The sequence below is a fragment of the Mytilus californianus genome, unplaced genomic scaffold, assembly GCF_021869535.1.
Source record: "Mytilus californianus isolate M0D057914Y unplaced genomic scaffold, xbMytCali1.0.p SCAF_7, whole genome shotgun sequence".
Lineage (NCBI taxonomy): Eukaryota > Metazoa > Mollusca > Bivalvia > Mytilida > Mytilidae > Mytilus > Mytilus californianus.
Window position 1 is genome coordinate 23,491,683 of NW_026262723.1, and position 17,730 is coordinate 23,509,412.

At 31.0% G+C, this 17,730-nt stretch overlaps 1 protein-coding gene across 15 annotated transcripts in view; it reads left to right on the plus strand.

Moving 5' to 3' along the window:
* LOC127710168 (cell division cycle and apoptosis regulator protein 1-like) overlaps positions 1-17,730 on the plus strand; it is a 65,047-nt gene that overhangs the window by 36,194 nt on the left and 11,123 nt on the right. For all 15 annotated transcript variants that reach the window (XM_052215906.1, XM_052215905.1, XM_052215908.1 and 12 more), the window contains exons 11-16: positions 628-705; positions 1,793-1,927; positions 2,636-2,710; positions 2,955-3,146; positions 4,888-5,079; positions 15,909-15,986. In XM_052215906.1, the coding sequence (XP_052071866.1) occupies positions 628-705; positions 1,793-1,927; positions 2,636-2,710; positions 2,955-3,146; positions 4,888-5,079; positions 15,909-15,986 (750 nt within the window). The remainder of the gene's footprint in view (positions 1-627; positions 706-1,792; positions 1,928-2,635; positions 2,711-2,954; positions 3,147-4,887; positions 5,080-15,908; positions 15,987-17,730) is intronic.

Below are 17,730 nucleotides of genomic sequence, written 5' to 3' on the forward strand. Positions count from 1 at the left end.
ATTTTTCATTAATCATATAGCTGCAGGTTACAGTAAACGTTATGATTAGAATTTAACAAAGAACAATTCTACCTTTAAATTTTTGGAAAAAGAGTTCATGACTTTTATGTTTTGACTGCAACAGTTTATCTTTCTGAGTAAATTTAGAATGACTGCTATATAAGTGCGCTGTATAAAAACACATAAACAGGGCAGGGGCTTTTAATTTAGAACAAATTATCATTTCCAAAATATGTATTCAACATAGACAGAAGAATATGGCATAAGAAAATAAGTCATGAACACTTTTTGCAATATTCAGTAAAGAATAATCAGTGTAAACTGTTCTTTAATAAGACAAAAGATTTTCGTCACTTTTATGAAAAAGTTTAGTTTAATCTCTAAATACATATTTATAACTGCTTAGAGATTTTATAATCTGCAATCATTTTATTTTTTTGCTTTTCTCTTTAAGCTAATTCTCATTATTCTTAAAACAGATAAAAGTATTTCTGAAAATGGAACTTCAAGAGGCACAAGTCAACATCATGTTGGCATATTCCATAAACAAACAATAAGTTATTGAACTTATCAGAAACTTTAAGTCTGTAAAAATTCTTTTCTGATTGTATTGTGTTATTTCTTAAGGAAGAAGATGAAGACACTGAAAACATTGAGGTCAGAGATCCTACCCACTTCTCACAGTTAGATCCCAAGGCTATGAAGGTTTGTTTAGTCCTACAATCTGTTCACTGCAAGACCCAATAGGGTATAAAAATATTTTATGCCTATCTAACTCATCAAGGCTCACTTTGTTACCATACTAGCAGTGGATAGATATATCTTTTACAGGGTTACCTATTTAGATAAAAAAAAAATTTGTATGATAGATATTTTGTCTTATATTTTCCTGAAAGAAAGTATAAACAGTAATTTATTCAACAGTATTTTAAATTTTAATTATCTCCCCCTGAATTGAAAAATAGTTGTACAAAAGTTATCTCCCTTATCCTTATTAATCATAATTTCATATGAATTTGTTCAAAATTCTGATGCATTTCTGAAGCATATCTTTAAAAAAAATTCGGATGTTTTATGCTATTGTATTAAAAAAAATAGTTATTAATTCTTAAAGGAGGCGGTATGATAGAGTCATTAATTTATCCCTGAAATTACTGAAACAGTTTAATTCTTCATGCCTTCCAAATGTTGTTTATTTAAATAATGTATAGATGCAATGATATAATTAAGTCTTTTAGGACAGAAGTGTTACTTGCAATGTCATTGTCATTTCATAAACATTAATATCAATTTACATTTATTTGACAAAAAATGAAAATTTTACATAAAGTATTTGGTAAAATAAAAAATTATGAACAGCATTACCCCATATAAGTGTATAGACTTACATCAACATGTTTATAAAAGATATTTTTACATCAACATCTTTATAAAGGATATATTTTGGCACTGCTGTCCCTCATACCATTATTGATGGTTCTTAAAATGAGTTTTTTGCACTGTTTAGTTAAAAGCAAAAATTTGTAAAGTTCTCTGCTATTTTAAACACATGATACCAATAATTAGACTTCTTTGGAATTTAGATTTTTCATTAATAATAAAAAACATGAAAAAAAATAGGTAAAATGAACTTTAAACTATGTATGAAACGCAGAAGAAATAACAAAAAAAAGACAACAGCCAGTAGATTGAGATGATATTTAAAATACTCAAAGGGGTTAAGATTTTGAATAAGCATTCAGAAAAACTTAGAACAAATTAGTAATTTAAAAGTACATATGAACTGTTACAGATTATAGACTTACGACGAGAATTAGAAGCAAGGACCTTGAGCTCCAAAGGATTGAAGTCACAACTGATTGCTAGACTGACAAAGTCACTGAAGATGGAACAAGAGAAAGAAGAAAGTGAAGAACAAGTGAAAGAGGTAAAAAGCTAAATATAAAAACTACAAAAAAAGATCCTGTGAAATCGTGGGTTTGTAAATTGGATTATCATGTCTATTATCAAAATGCCTTTTATCAATTGAAAAATACATGTAGTAATTTCAAATGTTGAAAGAAGTATTTAAGTGAGCTATTTTTGTCAAATTTTATTTTCATTTAATAAAGATTTGTTTTGATGGTTTTTGATTCAATTTTGTTTCGTTGTGGTGCTTTTTTGTTTGGATTTGATGTTGGCTTTTCTGATTCTAGAAGTTCATTGCCAAAATTAAAAAACTACAAGAAAAGTTTCAGAGTTGCATGTCTTAAAAGTATATTCTAAATTTAGTAGTCAAGATTTCCAGGGAGGTCAGTTTGGACAGAAATAATTCCAGAGTATGACATTGCTATTCAGTTCTGAATTTATTTTTCATTTTTTATGGTGCTGAAGACTGTTCTTGAAAACAGCACCATATGATAGAGGTCCAGACAAAATATTTGTTTTGTATAGTGTTTGTAATGCCAGATGGCAGATACTCCCACACATCCTTAATATTAGTTTTCATAGACATAAGGAACCATTATTGACTTCATAGTGTGGTGGCTATGCCAATGATCAACAGTGATTGCTTAAGTCCACAAAAACTCATATCGACCTCTATAAACAAATTCAAGTATATGTGCTATATATATATCCTAAATTTCCTCTGCAGGAAGCTTCAACTCCTATGGAAGAAGAAGTACAAAAGAATTTAGAAGAGGAAAAAACAGAAGAAAAAAAGAAAGAGGTATGCATTTAATTTAAGTTAGTGTCAGCTCATATGAGGTCCCAACCTCCCAGTCATGTTCAGTAACCATTTCTGGTAGAATTTGAATTTACATCTCATATGGCAAGCTCAATAGTCACAATTTACTTTTCTGATTTCAAATTCAAGGTATATTGTCATATATGTAATTCTTAATTTCCATTTTTGCTATAAGCATTAATCTTGCTATAGATAATTCTTTTTTTATAAATTTTATTCTTTTTAGGAAGAAGAAAAGAAGAAGAAAGAGGAGAGAGAAAAAGTATCTTTGGAAAGGAAGTATGCTCTACCAGAGAATCCTGCCATATTAGTTCATCCAAATCCTACTGCTAAATCAGGAAAATTTGATTGTGCTGTCATGTCTCTGAGTGTCTTACTGGACTACAGACCTGAGGATAACAAGGAACACTCATTTGAGGTAAGATTTTATGGTCAATGGCGTCAGTTTTTGCCTATTTTCAGTCTTTTATTTGAACAAGTATTAATGATTGATTCTTTTTTATATGACCGCCAAAAAAGTTTTGCGGTCCTATATTGGTATGACGTTGGCGTCCGAAGACACATTGGTTTTCGCACTCTAACTTTAGTTTAAGTGAATGGATCTCTATGAAATTTTACCATAAGGTTCAATACCACAAAAGGAAGGTTGGGATTGATTTTGGGGGTTATGGTACCAACAGTTAAGGAATTAGGGGCCAAAAATAAGCATTTTTGTAACTTCCAGACATAACTTGTGTGTTAGTGTATGGATCTCTCTGACATTGAACTACAAGGTTCCATATCACAAAGGGAATGCTGGGATTGATTTTGGGGGTAATTGTCTCAAAATTTAAGGAATTAGGGGCCAAAAAAAAGGGCAAAGAACAAGCATTTTTCTAGTTTCATGATAATAACTTGTGTGTAAGTGTATGGATCTTTCTGAAATTGTACTACAAGGTTCCATATCACAAAGGGAAAGCTGGAATTGAGTTTGGGGGTAATTGCCCAAAACGTTTAGGAATAAGGGGCCAAAAAGGGCCAAAAATAAGCTTTCTTCTAGTTTCCAGACAATAACTTGTGTTCAAGGGTATGGATCTCTCTGAAATTGTACTGCAAGGTACCATACCACAAAGGGAAGGCTGGGATTGATTTTGGGGGTAATTGCCTCAAAATTTTAGGAATTAGGGGCCAAAAAGGGGCAAAAAACAAGCATTTTTCTAGTTTCAGGACAATAACTTGTGTGTTAGTGGATGGATCTTTATGAAATTGTACTACAAGGTTCCATATCACAAAGGGAAAGCTGGGTTTGAGTTTGGGGGTAATTGCCCTAAACGTTTAGGAATAAGGGGCCAAAAAACAAGCATTTTTCTAGTTTCCAGACAATAACTTGTGTCAAAGTGTATGGATCTCTCTGAAATTGTACTGCAAGGTACCATACCACAAAGGGAAGGCTGGGATTGAGTTTGGGGGTGATGAATCATAAGGGGGATCAAAAAATTTGGGGGAGGGATTTTTTTTCCCTTTTTTTTCTTTAAAATTTTCCATTTTAAATTGGTTATTTCTGATTTATATATAAAAGCAAATAATAATGATATGGTTCGAATAGGTAAATTAAAATTTTTTAAGTTCTTAGACCACATTCATTCTGTGTCAGAAACCTCTGCTTTGTCAAATATTTAATCACAATCCAAATTCAGTGCTGTATCAAGCTTGAATGTTGTGTTCATACTTACCCCAACTGTTCAGGGTTCGACCTCTGTGGTCATATCAAGCTGCGCCCAGCGGAGCATTTTATTAGATATTGTGCTCTGAAAAGCCCTGGGTAAATTTGAACCAAACATGGTCTAAAGCATATTTATTTTTTAATTGTTTGGGAATATTAATTTAAACACTGCATAAATTTGGCACAACTTTTGGAATTTTCAGTTTTTAATGTTCTTCAATTTCGTATTTGATTTGGACATCAAACTGTTTGGATTTGAGAGCCATTGATTAGTCGTATGTAATAGTTGCTCTTTGAATAAAATATTCTCACTTTTGCAGTGGTAGAATCCATTCATAGTGTATACTTAAATTTGTAATAGTTGCTCATTAAATAAAATATTCTCACTTTTGCAGCGGTAGAATCCATTCATAGTGTATACTTTATATTTGAATACTAAAACCATTTTGATTGACAGGTGTCTTTGTTTGCTGAACTGTTCAATGAAATGTTGATGAGAGATTTTGGCTTTGAAATCTACAAATCTTTGGTACGAGCCCCAGAGAAGAAAGAGGAAGAGAAAAAAGACAAAGATAAGGAAAAAGATAAAGAAAAGGATAAAGACAAAGAAAAGGAAAAAGATAAAAAATCTGAGGATAAATCAAATAAAGTAAGAAATCATTGAGTCTGATGCTAAAAGTCTTTACAGTAAATGAGAAATCATTGAGTCTGATGCTAAAAGTCTTTACAGTTAAGGATGTTCGCTCCTCTTGTTTTGAATTTTTTGCCAGATTTTCGGATTCCTCTGGTTTTATTCATGTTTTGACATTAAATTTTTTTTCCACTAACCCCTAGTTTTCTTTTCAGTATTTTATTACATATAGTTATACAAGTCATATTTGAAAATCTTACAAAATCCTTGTTATTTTTTCATAGTTTTTAAAAGAGAAAAGCGGACAATGTTAAAAATATGAAAAATCTAGAGAGAATCATTTCCCGCCAAATTTTCAGTGGCTTATATCTCGAAAACGAGCACACGGACCCTTTATTTTTTCGTGCTTTTTTAGTTCCTTCATTTATATACTTTCATTTTATAACAGTCTTTTAAACGTCTTGTTATTTTGAAACAGAGTAGCGAACATCCTTAATGAGAAATCATTGAGTCTGATGCTAAAAGTCTTTACAGTAAATGAGAAGTAAGTAAGAAATCATTGAGTCTGATGCTAAAAGTCTTTACAGTTAATGAGAATTCATTGAGTCTGATGCTAAAAGTCTTTACAGTAAATGAGAAGTAAGTAAGAAATCATTGAGTCTGATACTAAAAGTCTTTACAGTTAATGAGAAGTAAGTAAGAAATCATTGAGTCTGATGCTAAAAGTCTTTACAGTAAATGAGAAGTAAGTAAGAAATCATTGAGTCTGATGCTAAAAGTCTTTACAGTTAATGAGAATTCATTGAGTCTGATGCTAAAAGTCTTTACAGTAAATGAGAAGTAAGTAAGAAATCATTGAGTCTGATGCTAAAAGTCTTTACAGTTAATGAGAATTCATTGAGTCTGATGCTAAAAGTCTTTACAGTAAATGAGAAGTAAGTAAGAAATCATTGAGTCTGATACTAAAAGTCTTTACAGTTAATGAGAAGTAAGTAAGAATTCATTGAGTCTGATACTAAAAGTCTTTACAGTTAATGAGAAGTAAGTAAGAAATCATTGAGTCTGATGCTAAAAGTCTTTACAGTAAATGAGAAATCATTGAGTCTGATGCTAAAAGTCTTTACAGTTAATGAGAAGTAAGTAAGAATTCATTGAGTCTGATACTAAAAGTCTTTACAGTTAATGAGAAGTAAGTAAGAATTCATTGAGTCTGATACTAAAAGTCTTTACAGTTAATGAGAAGTAAGTAAGAATTCATTGAGTCTGATTCTAAAAGTCTTTACAGTTAATGAGAAGTAAGTAAGAAATCATTGAGTCTGATGCTAAAAGTCTTTACAGTAAATGAGAAGTAAGTAAGAAATCATTGAGTCTGATGCTAAAAGTCTTTACAGTTAATGAGAAGTAAGTAAGAAATCATTGAGTCTGATGCTAAAAGTCTTTACAGTTAATGAGAAGTAAGTAAGAAATCATTGAGTCTGATACTAAAAGTCTTTACAGTTAATGAGAATTCATTGAGTCTGATGCTAAAAGTCTTTACAGTAAATGAGAAGTAAGTAAGAAATCATTGAGTCTGATGCTAAAAGTCTTTACAGTTAATGAGAATTCATTGAGTCTGATGCTAAAAGTCTTTACAGTAAATGAGAAGTAAGTAAGAAATCATTGAGTCTGATACTAAAAGTCTTTACAGTTAATGAGAAGTAAGTAAGAATTCATTGAGTCTGATACTAAAAATCTTTACAGTTAATGAGAAGTAAGTAAGAAATCATTGAGTCTGATGCTAAAAGTCTTTACAGTAAATGAGAAATCATTGAGTCTGATGCTAAAAGTCTTTACAGTTAATGAGAAGTAAGTAAGAATTCATTGAGTCTGATACTAAAAGTCTTTACAGTTAATGAGAAGTAAGTAAGAATTCATTGAGTCTGATACTAAAAGTCTTTACAGTTAATGAGAAGTAAGTAAGAATTCATTGAGTCTGATTCTAAAAGTCTTTACAGTTAATGAGAAGTAAGTAAGAAATCATTGAGTCTGATGCTAAAAGTCTTTACAGTAAATGAGAAGTAAGTAAGAAATCATTGAGTCTGATGCTAAAAGTCTTTACAGTAAATGAGAAATCATTGAGTCTGATGCTAAAAGTCTTTACAGTAAATGAGAAATCATTGAGTCTGATGCTAAAAGTCTTTACAGTAAATGAGAAATCATTGAGTCTGATGCTAAAAGTCTTTACAGTTAATGAGAAATCATTGAGTCTGATGCTAAAAGTCTTTACAGTTAATGAGAATTCATTGAGTCTGATGCTAAAAGTCTTTACAGTTAATGAGAAGTAAGTAAGAAATCATTGAGTCTGATGCTAAAAGTCTTTACAGTTAATGAGAAATCATTGAGTCTGATGCTAAAAGTCTTTACAGTAAATGAGAAATCATTGAGTCTGATGCTAAAAGTCTTTACAGTTAATGAGAAGTAAGTAAGAAATCATTGAGTCTGATGCTAAAAGTCTTTACAGTAAATGAGAAATCATTGAGTCTGATGCTAAAAGTCTTTACAGTTAATGAGAAGTAAGTAAGAATTCATTGAGTCTGATACTAAAAGTCTTTACAGTTAATGAGAAGTAAGTAAGAATTCATTGAGTCTGATACTAAAAGTCTTTACAGTTAATGAGAAGTAAGTAAGAATTCATTGAGTCTGATTCTAAAAGTCTTTACAGTTAATGAGAAGTAAGTAAGAAATCATTGAGTCTGATGCTAAAAGTCTTTACAGTAAATGAGAAGTAAGTAAGAAATCATTGAGTCTGATGCTAAAAGTCTTTACAGTAAATGAGAAATCATTGAGTCTGATGCTAAAAGTCTTTACAGTAAATGAGAAATCATTGAGTCTGATGCTAAAAGTCTTTACAGTAAATGAGAAATCATTGAGTCTGATGCTAAAAGTCTTTACAGTTAATGAGAAATCATTGAGTCTGATGCTAAAAGTCTTTACAGTTAATGAGAATTCATTGAGTCTGATGCTAAAAGTCTTTACAGTTAATGAGAAGTAAGTAAGAAATCATTGAGTCTGATGCTAAAAGTCTTTACAGTTAATGAGAAATCATTGAGTCTGATGCTAAAAGTCTTTACAGTAAATGAGAAATCATTGAGTCTGATGCTAAAAGTCTTTACAGTTAATGAGAAGTAAGTAAGAATTCATTGAGTCTGATACTAAAAGTCTTTACAGTTAATGAGAAGTAAGTAAGAATTCATTGAGTCTGATACTAAAAGTCTTTACAGTTAATGAGAAGTAAGTAAGAATTCATTGAGTCTGATTCTAAAAGTCTTTACAGTTAATGAGAAGTAAGTAAGAAATCATTGAGTCTGATGCTAAAAGTCTTTACAGTAAATGAGAAGTAACTAAGAAATCATTGAGTCTGATGCTAAAAGTCTTTACAGTTAATGAGAAATCATTGAGTCTGATGCTAAAAGTCTTTACAGTAAATGAGAAGTAAGTAAGAATTCATTGAGTCTGATGCTAAAAGTCTTTACAGTTAATGAGAAGTAAGTAAGAAATCATTGAGTCTGATGCTAAAAGTCTTTACAGTAAATGAGAAATCATTGAGTCTGATGCTAAAAGTCTTTACAGTTAATGAGAAGTAAGTAAGAATTCATTGAGTCTGATGCTAAAAGTCTTTACAGTTAATGAGAAGTAAGTAAGAATTCATTGAGTCTGATGCTAAAAGTCTTTACAGTTAATGAGAAGTAAGTAAGAATTCATTGAGTCTGATACTAAAAGTCTTTACAGTTAATGAGAAGTAAGTAAGAAATCATTGAGTCTGATGCTAAAAGTCTTTACAGTTAATGAGAAGTAAGTAAGAATTCATTGAGTCTGATGCTAAAAGTCTTTACAGTTAATGAGAAGTAAGTAAGAATTCATTGAGTCTGATGCTAAAAGTCTTTACAGTTAATGAGAAGTAAGTAAGAATTCATTGAGTCTGATGCTAAAAGTCTTTACAGTTAATGAGAAGTAAGTAAGAATTCATTGAGTCTGATGCTAAAAGTCTTTACAGTTAATGACAAGTAAGTAAGAATTCATTGAGTCTGATGCTAAATGTCTTTACAGTTAATGAGAAGTAAGTAAGAAATCATTGAGTCTGATGCTAAAAGTCTTTACAGTTAATGAGAAATCATTGAGTCTGATGCTAAATGTCTTTACAGTTAATGAGAAGTAAGTAAGAATTCATTGAGTCTGATGGTAAAAGTCTTTACAGTTAATGAGAAATCATTGAGTCTGATGCTAAAAGTCTTTACAGTTAATGAGAAGTAAGTAAGAATTCATTGAGTCTGATGCTAAAAGTCTTTACAGTAAATGAGAAATCATTGAGTCTGATGGTAAAAGTCTTTACAGTTAATGAGAAGTAAGTAAGAATTCATTGAGTCTGATGCTAAAAGTCTTTACAGTTAATGACAAGTAAGTAAGAATTCATTGAGTCTGATGGTAAAAGTCTTTACAGTTAATGAGAAGTAAGTAAGAAATCATTGAGTCTGATGCTAAAAGTCTTTACAGTTAATGAGAAGTAAGTAAGAATTCATTGAGTCTGATGCTAAAAGTCTTTACAGTTAATGAGAAGTAAGTTAGAATTCATTGAGTCTGATGGTAAAAGTCTTTACAGTTAATGAGAAGTAAGTAAGAAATCATTGAGTCTGATGCTAAAAGTCTTTACAGTTAATGAGAAGTAAGTAAGAATTCATTGAGTCTGATGCTAAATGTCTTTACAGTTAATGAGAAGTAAGTAAGAAATCATTGAGTCTGATGCTAAAAGTCTTTACAGTTAATGACAAGTAAGTAAGAATTCATTGAGTCTGATGGTAAAAGTCTTTACAGTTAATGAGAAATCATTGAGTCTGATGCTAAAAGTCTTTACAGTTAATGAGAAATCATTGAGTCTGATGCTAAATGTCTTTACAGTTAATGAGAAGTAAGTAAGAATTCATTGAGTCTGATGGTAAAAGTCTTTACAGTTAATGAGAAATCATTGAGTCTGATGCTAAAAGTCTTTACAGTTAATGAGAAGTAAGTAAGAATTCATTGAGTCTGATGCTAAATGTCTTTACAGTTAATGAGAAGTAAGTAAGAATTCATTGAGTCTGATGGTAAAAGTCTTTACAGTTAATGAGAATTCATTGAGTCTGATGCTAAAAGTCTTTACAGTAAATGAGAAGTAAGTAAGAATTCATTGAGTCTGATGCTAAAAGTCTTTACAGTTAATGAGAAATCATTGAGTCTGATGCTAAAAGTCTTTACAGTAAATGAGAAATCATTGAGTCTGATGCTAAAAGTCTTTACAGTAAATGAGAAATCATTGAGTCTGATGCTAAAAGTCTTTACAGTAAATGAGAAATCATTGAGTCTGATGCTAAAAGTCTTTACAGTTAATGAGAAGTAAGTAAGAATTCATTGAGTCTGATACTAAAAGTCTTTACAGTTAATGAGAAGTAAGTAAGAATTCATTGAGTCTGATGCTAAAAGTCTTTACAGTAAATGAGAAATCATTGAGTCTGATGCTAAAAGTCTTTACAGTTAATGACAAGTAAGTAAGAATTCATTGAGTCTGATACTAAAAGTCTTTACAGTAAATGAGAAATCATTGAGTCTGATGCTAAAAGTCTTTACAGTAAATGAGAAATCATTGAGTCTGATGCTAAAAGTCTTTACAGTTAATGAGAAGTAAGTAAGAATTCATTGAGTCTGATTCTAAAAGTCTTTACAGTAAATGAGAAATCATTGAGTCTGATGCTAAAAGTCTTTACAGTAAATGAGAAGTAAGTAAGAATTCATTGAGTCTGATGCTAAAAGTCTTTACAGTTAATGAGAAGTAAGTAAGAAATCATTGAGTCTGATGCTAAAAGTCTTTACAGTTAATGAGAAGTAAGTAAGAATTCATTGAGTCTGATACTAAAAGTCTTTACAGTTAATGAGAAGTAAGTAAGAATTCATTGAGTCTGATGCTAAAAGTCTTTACAGTAAATGAGAAATCATTGAGTCTGATGCTAAAAGTCTTTACAGTAAATGAGAAGTAAGTAAGAATTCATTGAGTCTGATGCTAAAAGTCTTTACAGTTAATGAGAAGTAAGTAAGAATTCATTGAGTCTGATGCTAAAAGTCTTTACAGTTAATGAGAAGTAAGTAAGAATTCATTGAGTCTGATACTAAAAGTCTTTACAGTTAATGAGAAGTAAGTAAGAATTCATTGAGTCTGATGCTAAAAGTCTTTACAGTAAATGAGAAATCATTGAGTCTGATGCTAAAAGTCTTTACAGTTAATGAGAAGTAAGTAAGAATTCATTGAGTCTGATACTAAAAGTCTTTACAGTAAATGAGAAATCATTGAGTCTGATGCTAAAAGTCTTTACAGTAAATGAGAAATCATTGAGTCTGATGCTAAAAGTCTTTACAGTAAATGAGAAGTAAGTAAGAATTCATTGAGTCTGATGCTAAAAGTCTTTACAGTTAATGAGAAGTAAGTAAGAAATCATTGAGTCTGATGCTAAAAGTCTTTACAGTTAATGAGAAGTAAGTAAGAATTCATTGAGTCTGATACTAAAAGTCTTTACAGTTAATGAGAAGTAAGTAAGAATTCATTGAGTCTGATGCTAAAAGTCTTTACAGTAAATGAGAAATCATTGAGTCTGATGCTAAAAGTCTTTACAGTTAATGAGAAGTAAGTAAGAATTCATTGAGTCTGATACTAAAAGTCTTTACAGTAAATGAGAAATCATTGAGTCTGATGCTAAAAGTCTTTACAGTAAATGAGAAATCATTGAGTCTGATGCTAAAAGTCTTTACAGTTAATGAGAAGTAAGTAAGAATTCATTGAGTCTGATGCTAAAAGTCTTTACAGTTAATGAGAAATCATTGAGTCTGATGCTAGAAGTCTTTACAGTTAATGAGAAGTAAGTAAGAATTCATTGAGTCTGATGCTAAAAGTCTTTACAGTTAATGAGAAGTAAGTAAGAAATCATTGAGTCTGATGCTAAAAGTCTTTACAGTAAATGAGAAATCATTGAGTCTGATGCTAAAAGTCTTTACAGTTAATGAGAAGTAAGTAAGAATTCATTGAGTCTGATGCTAAAAGTCTTTACAGTAAATGAGAAATCATTGAGTCTGATGCTAAAAGTCTTTACAGTAAATGAGAAATCATTGAGTCTGATGCTAAAAGTCTTTACAGTTAATGAGAAGTAAGTAAGAAATCATTGAGTCTGATGCTAAAAGTCTTTACAGTAAATGAGAAATCATTGAGTCTGATGCTAAAAGTCTTTACAGTAAATGAGAAATCATTGAGTCTGATGCTAAAAGTCTTTACAGTTAATGAGAAGTAAGTAAGAAATCATTGAGTCTGATGCTAAAAGTCTTTACAGTTAATGAGAAGTAAGTAAGAATTCATTGAGTCTGATACTAAAAGTCTTTACAGTAAATGAGAAGTAAGTAAGAAATCATTGAGTCTGATGCTAAAAGTCTTTACAGTAAATGAGAAATCATTGAGTCTGATGCTAAAAGTCTTTACAGTAAATGAGAAATCATTGAGTCTGATGCTAAAAGTCTTTACAGTTAATGAGAAGTAAGTAAGAAATCATTGAGTCTGATGCTAAAAGTCTTTACAGTAAATGAGAAATCATTGAGTCTGATGCTAAAAGTCTTTACAGTAAATGAGAAATCATTGAGTCTGATGCTAAAAGTCTTTACAGTTAATGAGAAGTAAGTAAGAAATCATTGAGTCTGATACTAAAAGTCTTTACAGTTAATGAGAAGTAAGTAAGAATTCATTGAGTCTGATGCTAAAAGTCTTTACAGTTAATGAGAAGTAAGTAAGAATTCATTGAGTCTGATACTAAAAGTCTTTACAGTAAATGAGAAGTAAGTAAGAAATCATTGAGTCTGATGCTAAAAGTCTTTACAGTAAATGAGAAATCATTGAGTCTGATGCTAAAAGTCTTTACAGTAAATGAGAAATCATTGAGTCTGATGCTAAAAGTCTTTACAGTTAATGAGAAGTAAGTAAGAATTCATTGAGTCTGATGCTAAAAGTCTTTACAGTAAATGAGAAATCATTGAGTCTGATGCTAAAAGTCTTTACAGTTAATGAGAAGTAAGTAAGAATTCATTGAGTCTGATGCTAAAAGTCTTTACAGTTAATGAGAAGTAAGTAAGAATTCATTGAGTCTGATACTAAAAGTCTTTACAGTAAATGAGAAGTAAGTAAGAAATCATTGAGTCTGATGCTAAAAGTCTTTACAGTAAATGAGAAATCATTGAGTCTGATGCTAAAAGTCTTTACAGTAAATGAGAAATCATTGAGTCTGATGCTAAAAGTCTTTACAGTTAATGAGAAGTAAGTAAGAATTCATTGAGTCTGATGCTAAAAGTCTTTACAGTAAATGAGAAATCATTGAGTCTGATGCTAAAAGTCTTTACAGTTAATGAGAAGTAAGTAAGAATTCATTGAGTCTGATGCTAAAAGTCTTTACAGTTAATGAGAAGTAAGTAAGAAATCATTGAGTCTGATGCTAAAAGTCTTTACAGTAAATGAGAAATCATTGAGTCTGATGCTAAAAGTCTTTACAGTTAATGAGAAGTAAGTAAGAATTCATTGAGTCTGATGCTAAAAGTCTTTACAGTAAATGAGAAATCATTGAGTCTGATGCTAAAAGTCTTTACAGTAAATGAGAAATCATTGAGTCTGATGCTAAAAGTCTTTACAGTTAATGAGAAGTAAGTAAGAAATCATTGAGTCTGATGCTAAAAGTCTTTACAGTAAATGAGAAATCATTGAGTCTGATGCTAAAAGTCTTTACAGTAAATGAGAAATCATTGAGTCTGATGCTAAAAGTCTTTACAGTTAATGAGAAGTAAGTAAGAAATCATTGAGTCTGATGCTAAAAGTCTTTACAGTTAATGAGAAGTAAGTAAGAATTCATTGAGTCTGATACTAAAAGTCTTTACAGTAAATGAGAAGTAAGTAAGAAATCATTGAGTCTGATGCTAAAAGTCTTTACAGTAAATGAGAAATCATTGAGTCTGATGCTAAAAGTCTTTACAGTAAATGAGAAATCATTGAGTCTGATGCTAAAAGTCTTTACAGTAAATGAGAAATCATTGAGTCTGATGCTAAAAGTCTTTACAGTTAATGAGAAATCATTGAGTCTGATGCTAAAAGTCTTTACAGTTAATGAGAAATCATTGAGTCTGATGCTAAAAGTCTTTACAGTAAATGAGAAATCATTGAGTCTGATGCTAAAAGTCTTTACAGTTAATGAGAAATCATTGAGTCTGATGCTAAAAGTCTTTACAGTAAATGAGAAATCATTGAGTCTGATGCTAAAAGTCTTTACAGTTAATGAGAAGTAAGTAAGAAATCATTGAGTCTGATGCTAAAAGTCTTTACAGTAAATGAGAAATCATTGAGTCTGATGCTAAAAGTCTTTACAGTAAATGAGAAATCATTGAGTCTGATGCTAAAAGTCTTTACAGTTAATGAGAAGTAAGTAAGAAATCATTGAGTCTGATGCTAAAAGTCTTTACAGTTAATGAGAAGTAAGTAAGAATTCATTGAGTCTGATACTAAAAGTCTTTACAGTAAATGAGAAGTAAGTAAGAAATCATTGAGTCTGATGCTAAAAGTCTTTACAGTAAATGAGAAATCATTGAGTCTGATGCTAAAAGTCTTTACAGTAAATGAGAAATCATTGAGTCTGATGCTAAAAGTCTTTACAGTAAATGAGAAATCATTGAGTCTGATGCTAAAAGTCTTTACAGTTAATGAGAAATCATTGAGTCTGATGCTAAAAGTCTTTACAGTAAATGAGAAGTAAGTAAGAATTCATTGAGTCTGATGGTAAAAGTCTTTACAGTTAATGAGAAATCATTGAGTCTGATGCTAAAAGTCTTTACAGTTAATGAGAAGTAAGTAAGAATTCATTGAGTCTGATACTAAAAGTCTTTACAGTAAATGAGAAGTAAGTAAGAAATCATTGAGTCTGATGCTAAAAGTCTTTACAGTAAATGAGAAATCATTGAGTCTGATGCTAAAAGTCTTTACAGTAAATGAGAAATCATTGAGTCTGATGCTAAAAGTCTTTACAGTTAATGAGAAATCATTGAGTCTGATGCTAAAAGTCTTTACAGTTAATGAGAAGTAAGTAAGAATTCATTGAGTCTGATACTAAAAGTCTTTACAGTTAATGAGAAGTAAGTAAGAAATCATTGAGTCTGATGCTAAAAGTCTTTACAGTTAATGAGAAGTAAGTAAGAATTCATTGAGTCTGATGCTAAAAGTCTTTACAGTTAATGAGAAATAAGTAAGAAATCATTGAGTCTGATGCTAAAAGTCTTTACAGTTAATGAGAAGTAAGTAAGAATTCATTGAGTCTGATGCTAAAAGTCTTTACAGTAAATGAGAAATCATTGAGTCTGATGCTAAAAGTCTTTACAGTAAATGAGAAATCATTGAGTCTGATGCTAAAAGTCTTTACAGTAAATGAGAAATCATTGAGTCTGATGCTAAATGTCTTTACAGTTAATGAGAAGTTTAGAGCCTTTTATAATTTTTTTTTTAATATTTAATCTATTAGGGTTTATATTAACATAATTATTACGTTTGCCTTGAAATCTTTCATGTAGAAACAATGTCTTATCTGAATACCAGAAGAGGTTCTCAAGATTGTACCGTGAATTCCTTTTTTTTTCTCTAGGGGACCAATTTTCATAGATCAACAAAAAACTTGTGTTAATCAAGTATTCATTGATCTTTTTTACCTTTATAAATTTTGTTGAATAAAACTATGAACTCTTTACAGTTTTTTGGTTCATTTGTTATGTTTTGACAGGAACCAACACCTAAGAAGAGAAAGAAAGAAGAAGACACAAAAGAAACTAAGAAAGACAGTGAAAAGAATGATAGAAAGGTATAATACTTGCATACATACATAATCAATTGTAAAGAATCAGTCATATAAAACACAATTTCCTCTGTATTTAAATTTGATTTGGTCTATTATGGTTCTTAAAGTACAGATTAAATAATTGATAGGGGTATTTTAATCTAGATGTAAGTTGTGAGCTCTAGGGTTCATCATTGAAGACTTCCCAGCCACTGTCAAGATGAAGGACAGCAATAAAAGCAATGATCCTATAACAAATGAAGTATTTCTTAGTATTTCATGTAATCCACTTTATGTCCTTTCTGAGCATGAAACAAGATTAGAATAGATTTATTGCCTGATTTAAGATATAGAATCACTTTTCAGAGCCAATAATAGAAGGAGATAATTGTTCTTTAGTGCAGTTTGTTTACCAATTTTATTTAATAGTTATCAATATTTAAAGTGTTTACAGAAATGATTTTAAAATGCATCAGTCAAGTCTAAAAATTATACCAGATCATAATATTATTATGGTCATAAATGAAGACATCAATTTCATAAAAATACTAAATATAACTAAATATCAAAAGAAAAAGCCCATATATGGCAATTCTATATCTGGATGTATAAAAGTAGATGGAGCTGGGGCTTTGTCAGCATTTATTCCTATTTTGATTTCCCGCTCTTACTCCATAGAAGTTACAGCATGTATGAAGTAGAGCAGATATTACATCTACCTGTCCCATCTCCCTCCCATAGAAATTACAGCATGCATAAAGTAGAGCAGATATTACATCTACCTGTCCCATCTCCCTCTCATAGAAGTTACAGCATGCATACTGTAGAGCAGATATTACATCTACCTGTCCCATCTCCCTCTCATAGAAGTTACAGCATGCATAAAGTAGAGCAGATATTACATCTACCTGTCCCATCTCCCTCTCATAGAAGTGACAGCATGCATAAAGTAGAGCAGATATTACATCTACCTGTCCCCATCTCCCTCTCATAGAAGTTACAGTATGCATAAAGTAGAGCAGATATTACATCTACCTGTCCCATCTAACTCTCATAGAAGTTACAGCATGCATAAAGTAGAGCAGATATTACATCTACCTGTCCCATCTCCCTCTCAAAGAAGTTACAGTATGCATAAAGTAGAGCAGATATTACATCTACTTGTCCCATCTACCTATCATAGAAGTTACAGCATGCATACTGTAGAGCAGATATTACATCTACCTGTCCCATCTACCTCTCATAAAAGTTACAGCATGCATAAAGTAGAGCAGATATTACATCTACCTGTCCCATCTCCCTCTCATAGAAGTTACAGCATGTATGAAGTAGAGCAGATATTACATCTACCTGTCCCATCTCCCTCTCATAGAAGTTACAGCATGCATGAAGTAGAGCAGATATTACTTCTACCTGTCCCATCTACCTCTCATAGAAGCAACAGCATGCATGAAGTAGAGCGGATATTACATCTACCTGTCCCATCTCCCTCTCATAGAAGTTACAGCATGTATGAAGTAGAGCAGATATTACATATACCTGTCCTATCTCCCTCTCATAGAAGTTACAGCATGCATGAAGTAGAGCGGATATTACATCTAACTGTCCCATCTACCTCTCATAGAAGTTACAGCATGCATAAAGTAGAGCAGATATTACATCTACCTGTCCCATCTACCTCTCATGGAAGTTACAGCATGCATAAACTACAGCAGATATTACATCTACCTGTCCCATCTCCCTCTCATTAAAGTTACAGCATGCATAC